Genomic DNA, 9,164 nt, shown 5'->3' with positions numbered 1-9,164 from the left:
TGTACTTTCGATTTGATTTGAAACTGTCTCATTGCTATATGTTTATCAATAAAACTTTGAAAAGAAAAAAAAACCTGTGGTAGACACATTTCTCTTGAATGGCAGACAGGGCAGCCCATTCGTCATTCCCAAATGTGGAATTCAGTGGGAGGCAGTCCTGGTAGAGGAGAGAGGGATTCCCGCAATGGGAACGCATTAGAAATGTGATACTGGTTTTTTGCAAGATGTAGATAATTCCAATGTAAATTAATAAAGCTAATTGATTTGTTGTAGTAGAAAATGATACAAGTAGATTTCATTAGGGTAATATGAAACTTTCTCTCTAGTCTATCTTCAAAAATTTTTTTCTGGAGCGGACATAACTACCAGAAATGCTCACAGGAACTGATTGATATATCTAATAGTATTGCAAATGAACAAGCTAATAAATAAACACAAATACAATAAGTAGCTAAGGGTAAATGCTCTGGTTCTACTCCCAAATAATTTAATAACATCAACTGTGGCTTTAGTCCAATATACAATATTTACTTTGAATCAGGATATGTTATGACTGTTGTGGATTTCAGAATCTGGTTTCTACCAAAAGGATTAAAAAGACCAAAACAACAACAGCAATTAAGAACAACAACGACAACAGTAACAACAACAACAACAAAAAAATAAAAATAAAGTTCAGGTGACAGCAGGGAGCATACAATTTTGTGGGCAATAGTATCTTCGTTATCTTGTTAAATAGATTTTTATTTTTTTTTGGCTAGCTTAGGCCGCCTAAGGGTGGGTCTGGTAACGCAGGCGGAGTGGGGAGTCAACCAAGGCATCCCGTGCCTGCCTGTATTTGCATGAGCAGGCACTTAAACAACCGAGCTAACCCGCAGGCCTCCTATCTTGTTAAATAGAAAAAAATTTTTAGAGGTACAAAATTTGGCTGATACTCAAGTGTCAAATTATCTTGACAAGAAAGATTTACAATAAAAAAAAAGAGATGATTCTTTGAATAAGACTGAAAATCAGAAGAGTATCAAAACTTTGATGTTCCCTCCCCGGCCACTTCCTCCACCAGCACAGCCTGTACTTCCTTCCAGTGGGAATAAACGTCAAAGAGCGCTGCAATTGTACACTAGAATGTTTGCATTTGAGTAGCAATCACTGTACAGCTGTTTGCTTGTTTGCTTGCTTTCTTTCTTTCTTTCTTTCTTTCTTTCTTTCTTTCTTTCTTTCTTTCTTTCTTTCTTTCTTTTTTCTTTTATTTTTTAGGGAAGGGTCCACAGGGTGTTCAGGCGGACTCATGGTGATCCGCCTATTCTCAGCCTCCCAAAAGCTGGGATTACAGGCGCGCACCACCATGCACAGTCTCAATCCCCATCTCATTGTGCTGTGGGGGCGGGGCTGGCAGGGCAGGCCCAGAGATGGAACCCCGGGGCCCTGCTGTTTTCCAAGTACCCGTACTTCCACTTTGGCCAAAATACCTCAGAAAGAATGAACATAAATATCAAGGTGCTATATATGTTCAATATTCAATTTTAGTATATGCGCTGCCGAAGCGAGCACTATCTTTAATATTCAAAACAGTAACTGATTAGGGAATGCAAGTGTCAAAACATACCCACATTATGGGTAGTTGGCCTTTTCAAAGAAATTTGTGGCTTAAGCCTTCTTCATGTGAGTACATACTGAAGTGACAGCCCTTTTGCCTGAAAATAAGGCATAGCCAGAAACCAAGTGGATTTCAAAAGTAGAGATCAAAAAAATATCAGTCTAGATCAGTCTGTACTTGCTTAAATTGCTTTACAGAGTAGCCACAGAGCAACAGTAGTGATGGTAGGTAATTTACTGCTCCCTTTGCGGCATGAATTGCATCAGCTATAATTAATACTTACCACTGTTACATATTAGTAGCTGGAATCTAACTCAAGACATGATGGTTCCATAGTCCACGTTTAAGAACTCTGTTACACTGCTCTATACTGCTTATGTATCACAAATTCTGACCAAACACAAATCTTTTTTTTTAATGTATTTAGTACAGGGTCTACAGGGTCTCACTACACAGATCAGACTCGTAGTAATCTTACTGTTTTCAGCCTCCCAAGTGCTGGGATTACAGGTGTGCACCTGGGATTGAACCCTGGTCCCTGCACCTGCCTAAGCAGGCGCTTTGGTCCACTGAGCTATCTGGCCAGCCCTCTTCAAAATCTTACAAATCTTGAGTTGTAAGTTATTACGATTTGTAAGTTTATTTGCTTATAACTCATCTTTTCTTAAATTAATAGTTTTTTTTTTTTTTTTTCAGAACCGGGGATTGAACTCAGGCCTTTGCACTTGCCAGGGATACGCTTATTCCACTGAGCCATCTCCCCAGCTCCTTACATCTTTCTTTATAAAAAGTCAAATTTTAGGACTTTCTGAGAGTAAAAAAACGTTCCCCCCCCATTATAACAAATTAGCTCAATCTTAACATGTGTAACCACAACCACAGACGAAGGCACTGAAGAGTGGTAATATCCCAGGAGTTCAGCTCCTCTGCCCTCACAGGCCCAGCCCCCACCCTGTCTCGAAGGTAACCAAGTTTCTCTTTGGGGGATTTCATATAAATGGGGGTCTATTTTGGGGGGGTCTAGCTTCTTCTGTTCAACACTGTATTTGTGCAATTCATCCGTCTTGTAAATAGCCCCAGTCTGTGTTCATTACTACATAGTATTCCATCAGATGGATATACTAACATTTATTTACTCATCTTTCTTATTACAAGTTTAGGGTTATTATACATAATGCTGCTTTAAACATTCCTGTGTCTCTTAATTCACTCATATACATCTTTTTATGGTACATACGTAGAGTTTGTGGGTTGTAGTTTCATAGTAAACTTTAGCAAATAATACCTTATCATTTTCAAAAATAGTTATATCAATTTACACTTCCACCAGCAGCACAATAAAGTTTACACTGCTCCACCTGTCTGCTTACCTTGTAAAGACTTGTTTATCCACTGAAGATTTATTCACTTTTGGGAACAAATGCTTCAACTGTGCATCAAAAAAAAATTAAATTGGACTTTTAAAAAAGCATGCAAAAGTAGGTTAAGGAATAATACTCACACCTTTATAAGGCAAAATATCAGACAGTGGGTGGTGTGCCTCAGAGCTTCGTTCTTTCCTTAGAGTTAGCCTCTGATTATTCCTCAAGCTCTCTAAAGATAGAGACCATTCATTCTTATATTTAGTTATGCATAGTACCACGCACACAGTGTCCACAATAGCGCCATAATAACCTTGCAGAATGGACAGAAATTAGATCTTGCATACAAAAGGCACCCTTTTTTAGTGATGTTACTAGGTCTCCCTACCTAGACCAGCATAACTTTCATTGCTATCAATTAATTTTGTTTGCCTGACTTACATTTAAAGTGGCTATTCTTAGAGCCCACATAGTTTCCTACTAACTCAGCAAGCCTATTCATGTAATACAGATTGTTAGAAATGTTCTCTGGAGAGGCTTACTAATTGGAAAATAGATTTAGTTTTTAATCTCGGTCTGCTTCTCAATAGTTAGTCTTGGTTGTACTTCAATTTTTGTTTGTCTCACAATATCCTGACCTTTTTTTTTTTACAAATGCTTGGTTAGATAGAATTGCAGAGAAGAAAAATGGCAGAAGGGTATGCAGCACATGTTTAGTATTCTCTCTTGCTACATATCGTTTTTTAAATTTAATTTGTTTTTATTCTTTTGATACAGGGAATCGCTGTGCAGCTCAGACTTGTAGTGATTCTCCTGTCTCTACCCTCCAGTGCTGAGATTACAGGCTTGCACCACCATACCTGGTTTAGCGGCCTGGTCAGGGATCGAACCTTGGTCCTTGTGCTTGCCAGGCAGGTGCTTATGCCGCTCTGCTATCTCCCCAACCCTCTTGCTACGTATTTGTATTTATCTATATATGGTTGTATGTGTGCATGTTTTGAGGCAAAGTTGGTATATGCAATGATAGTGGATAGATGGTTCCAGGAAAGTGCAGATGTCTTAACAATTATATAGCCTGGTAAAGAGGGAAATTGACAGAGAGTTGGAAATTCTACTATAAATCAAAAATGTGTTATAGCTGTGTGATCATTTCACAAATATGTACTGCATTATTTAAATTGGCAAGGTATTATCCTAGGCAATAGCAATACAACAGTTAAGAAACCAAATGCGGGGCCGGTGAGACAGCTCAGCGGTCTAAAGCGCCTGCTTAGGCAAGCGTAGGCATGGGCACGTGGACCATGGTTCAACCTAGTGCACCACATGCCCTGCCGGCTCCACCCCCAAGGCAGACTTAGCCGGCCACAAAAAAAAAAAAAAAAAAAAAAAAAAAAATCAAATACAATATTTGCTATCATGATGTTACATTCTAATATGAGGTGTAAGATATGAAGCAAACTACGTAATTATTTTTTTGGGAACACAACCGAAACATCTGTGCTATGGAAGTATGCAAGTATATACAAGCAGGAAGAGGAAAGGTATTTGAGTTGATTTTTAAAGGAAAAGGACTGACACATTGCTGATAGGGAGTGGGAGGCTCAGAATTGCAAGGCAGGACATGGTACAACTGAGCAAAGTCTCGGGTGGAATATAGTGTGCCCAAGAACTGAAAGGGTAAGCAGTGCCAAGTGCAGGTGAGGAACAAGGACAGTGGCTGGGAATACAGCTGGTGTGGCAAGCGGGGGCAAAAAGCATGCAGGGTCACAGAAATTACGTTAATCTTTTTCTTTGCCCTAATAATTGCAGAATACCATTCAAGGGTCTTAAGCATCCACTTCAATATAGAAAGCAGGTTGACATGACAGAATATTGGCTTGGCTGCTACAAATACAGGCCCTTGAGGAAATTATTAACCTTCTGATTGAGTTTCCTTCTGCAGAAGCTGTGGCTTTGTACCAGGTGAGCACTAAGGATCCTTGCAGCTTGCAAACTCTACAAGTGCACCTCTGTATTTAAAGCCAAGTGTCCCAGCCGGGCGACCTAATGGCTTGGTGAGCTTTTCCCATATCTAGAAATGAACCCCTTTTAGACTCAATTACGAGCCACAATTTAACCTATATAATGGCGACAATATTCAAGTTTCAATAACTCAAAGAAGGGGCCAGGGGGATAGTTCAGTGGAGTAAGTGCTTGCCTGGCTGGCAAGCATAAGGCCCTGAGTTCAATCCCTATGGATTAGAAAATTAGCTCACTAGGGACTTCTGGCCAGCAGGTATCAGCCACAAGAAGCTTAGGGGCGGGAAGGCAGCATTCAGCTCTTTGCAATCAGTAGCTTCCCAGCTGCCTTCCCCTGGCAATTCTGACAGGTATCACTCACGGTCTTCAAGTTTAAGTCATATATTACGCACTGTTTCAAGATTTACTGCTCCAATTGTAAACCCTGTCTATTAAAACAAAACAAAACTGTGGAATCTCGAGCGAAGGCGACTGACTCCGAAGGACCACGCTCGCGTGCTCCTGAGACGGAGGGATGCTCAGGCGGAAGAAATTCATGGCTCCCAGAATTCCAAAGTCACCGAACGCTACCTGGAGATCGCGTCTCAGGCACCCTCGGGATTGCACCTGGGAGGAAACGGGAATCTCGGCCGGGGCGTGGAGCCTCGCCCGCCAGCTCCGCCTCGGGCTGCTTCCTCCCCGCCGGGGCTCGAGCCTCGCCGGGGCTCCCCCAGCTCCCTCCGCCCCCGCGGCCCCGCTCCCGCTCCCTGGCGGGGCTCTCTGCACCACCCGGAGGCGCGGGCAGCGGGATCCAAATTTCGCGCGGGCTGCGCGCCGGGCGAGCCGAATAGAAGAACGGACCGGAAGTGGCGGTTGCCATAGCGACCGAGGTGTTCGGCCTCTTCCCCGGCGCTCCCAGCTCCCGATACTCCCCGCTGTGTTTCTACCGGGCCCGGAAAACAAAACGAGGAAGTGGTGACGCATTGTCCCCTTGTACCCCCAGCCCCCCGCCCGCCACATACCGCCCAAAACTGTCACGAGTCTGTCAGCCAGTCCGTTTGGGAGAGGACCAGACCGGAAGTGGTAGTTTCTATGGTAACCCCCAGAGCGGGTTGCCTGGGAGATGACCCCCTTTGGTCTCTGAACCTCTGCTGTAGCTTCACCTCAAAGACAGATCCGACATCCTTGCCCGTCTCCTGCCATGATTCCCGGGAAGTACCGCTCTGTTTCTGGCCGTTCTGCAAACAACGTAGGTGGAGCCTTCCTACTTCGTTATTTGTTCGCTTTGGTGGTGTCCTTTGTGACCGGCGTCGTTGTCTCAGGTGATGGGTCGTAGTCTTGGGACCAAGTCTCTTCAGACTCTTGGAGCTAGGCTTAGGGTTCATGGGCGGAACCAAGACATCTGGGGGCATATTTAATTTTGTAGGATGAGCACTCGGTGTGGTTCAGGATTTGGGCTTCCCAGAAGGTGGAGCTGGTCTTCCGTGAGAGGCCCGGGGTCATTTAAATTCCTTTAACTAATGAATTCCATTCTTTTCTTTGATCTTCCTTGAGCATCACCTACTATTAGGCATTCCTGCCTCCTTTACCCGATCCACTGATTTATGCATTTAGGCTTAAAACTGCAAGGGTCAAAACGCCCAAGATAGCAAAAGGAGGGTTACGTTGGTGCCGACATTTTTGCAGAAAAATAAATGAATGAAACCGTCCGATGATTTTATTGATTCAGCAAGCCCTCACAGTGCGACCATTTACCAGGAGCAAACAAAGAGAGGTAGCCTGTTGCTCTCTCATTTAAAAAAAAAAAAATGACGTTACCTGTACCCTGGGGGAGCATGTCTATGTATGCACATGGGGCCAAGAGCACATACTATGGATTCTCTCTATTTCAGGTGAATTGCGGGCTTCATCTTGTTATTCAAACGTCATCCCTTCCCGAAAAACACAAGGTAAGATTGAAACATCTTGGTCTTTAAATGGGAAAGAAATTGTTATAAATTCTACACAAGTAACATGGTTTCAAGAGCAGCTTCTGAACTGGAAACTCTTAAGTATATTTACTTTTTTTTTTTTTTTTAACATTTTATTTATTTATTTATGTGTGTGTGTGTGTGTGTGTGTGTGTGTGTGTGTGTGGCCAGCTCAGCCCACCAGGGGGCGGGGCGGGCTGGCATGTGGTGCTGGGGGATTGAACCGCGCGGTCCCTGTGCTTTGCTAAGCTTGTTCTAAGTAGGTGCTTTAGACCACTGAGCCATCTCACCAGCCCCTTAAGTATATTTACTTTGATCTACTGTGTAAAGCTGATTTTTATTTTCTGCCTGCATAAAGTCAAAATTAGCTTTCTTTTAGAAAAATGTCATTTCTTTGATTACAAGAAGCAAGGATTTTGGTATTCAAGTATTTTTGAAATGAAAGTCCTTAGAATTGGTGGCATGATCAAAGTTTAATTGGGCCGACTACTGATGGTATCTTAGAACAGATAAAATACAGAAATTTGAAATGTATAACTACACATTTCATTTAAAAGCAGGGAAGAAAAACTAGGTTAGTGGTGGAAAGAGTATAGGTTTAATATTATTTAGAATATTTTAATGTTATGAATGCAAGAATCTTTTTTTCCCATGGCATCTCTGACATTTCCAGAATTCTTGGCTTTTTTTTTTCTTTTGAGATTTAAAAAAAATATTTTATTTATTTATTCATTTGGCACAGGGTCTTGCTACTCAGCTCAGACTAATAGTGATCATCATGTCTCAGCCTCCCCAGCGCTGGGTTTACAGGTGTGTGCCATCACGGCTCAGTTTCAGTGGCCAGCACGGTGCACCTGGAGTTCCAGGGTCCCCGGATCCCGGGATCTCATGGTCCCGGGGTCCCAGAGTCAGCACAGCATGTGGCATTGAGATATCTTCCCAGCTCCCATTTTTGAGATTTTGAGACAAATGTTTTTCTCCCGCTCTTGCCTCAATTCAGCACTCAAACATAATTCGCCAAACATATATGTAACTGTGTCTCATGACCAAACACAGTGTTTGTTCTGGTACGACGGGATACCTCTAAAAGTCATAATTCAGTTACTGATGAAAATCTTGCTAAATATCCGTCTCTGGAGGAATCCTAAAGTAAAGAGCAGAGTTTACAGATAAAAACGTGAAGAAAGGAATAAGGACGGGGCGTGGAAGGACTGCTGGTCAAGCAGGGGGCAGCTGGTTACAATGTGTGTATACATCTAAAACTGGACACTTGGAATACAGACCATTGGACCATTTCCAGTAAACATCACTGAGCAAGACTAACTGAAAAATACTCCTTAGTATAATTGGGTGTAATGGGCTCCCCTTCAGATGTGTCCAAATTTTCACTGGACAAATCCTATTTCTACCGTTATAGTATTTCTAGGCGTTTCTGTGTATCACCCAGATCATATTCAATCCTATCCTGCTCTCTCTCCTGAGCCTAAGTTCTGGGAAAACACTGTCACCTCCTACAAATTGTAAGAGTGTAATGAAAATGCTGAAGTTGTATATAGACTATGGGTGAATGACAGGCATAATGATTCTTTTAAGATATGCATTTAAAGATTTTTGTGGGTCATCTTCATGTATATCTATATATATTCTGTATATATATAAATACATGTTTGCAGAACATAATGATCACATTAGTCATGGGGACTGACACGCGTGCGTGACACATCAGAAGTCTTTTTTCCTTCTCTTCTCATTCTTCCAATCCTTCTCCTCCCCATTTGTAAAACTTCTCTTTCCGTTTTTCCTTTAATCTTTTCCTGTAAGTCCCTTTCTCCTCTTTCCCGTCTCTCCTTTCCTTCCCACTTGAAAAAGTTCGTCCCACTTCCTAATATCTGTGCTCTATTTTGCGCCTTACTTATACTTTGGGTTTCTGACATGGAAGAAACAGTGCACTATTCGAGCTTGTGCGTGCTTTATTTCACGTAAGGTTGTGGGCTCAAGGTGCATGTAAAAATGCCTCCAGTTTGTCCTTATTTATGGCAAAGTAGTACACCATTGTAATTTTCAGTGCAATTTTTCAGCAGACATGCTGTCCTGGGCCACATGTTACAGGTACTTAGTTTCTGCTGGAGCTACAGTTTTTTCAGATTGCTCAGCTCTGTGGTTTAATTTTTTTAACTTTATTTTATGAAGAAAATTTTAAAAATTCAAAATAACATAATAATAGTATGCTCTATATCA

General features: G+C 42.0%; 1 protein-coding gene across 3 annotated transcripts in view; it reads left to right on the top strand.

Annotated features, from left to right (window-relative positions):
• Positions 1–5,986: 5,986 nt before the first annotated feature.
• The window catches only part of Lrrc49 (leucine rich repeat containing 49), a 157,242-nt gene continuing 154,064 nt past the window's right edge, over positions 5,987–9,164 (top strand). For all 3 annotated transcript variants that reach the window (XM_023712689.1, XM_004628769.2, XM_004628770.2), the window contains exons 1-2: positions 5,987–6,205; positions 6,849–6,905. In XM_023712689.1, the coding sequence (XP_023568457.1) occupies positions 6,158–6,205; positions 6,849–6,905 (105 nt within the window). In that variant the 5' untranslated portion in view covers positions 5,987–6,157. The remainder of the gene's footprint in view (positions 6,206–6,848; positions 6,906–9,164) is intronic.

This window comes from Octodon degus, unplaced genomic scaffold (genome assembly GCF_000260255.1).
Source record: "Octodon degus isolate 3935 unplaced genomic scaffold, OctDeg1.0 scaffold00026, whole genome shotgun sequence".
Taxonomy (NCBI): domain Eukaryota; kingdom Metazoa; phylum Chordata; class Mammalia; order Rodentia; family Octodontidae; genus Octodon; species Octodon degus.
The sequence above is the reverse complement of the archived record's forward strand: the minus strand, read 5'-3'. Positions and strand labels throughout refer to the sequence as shown.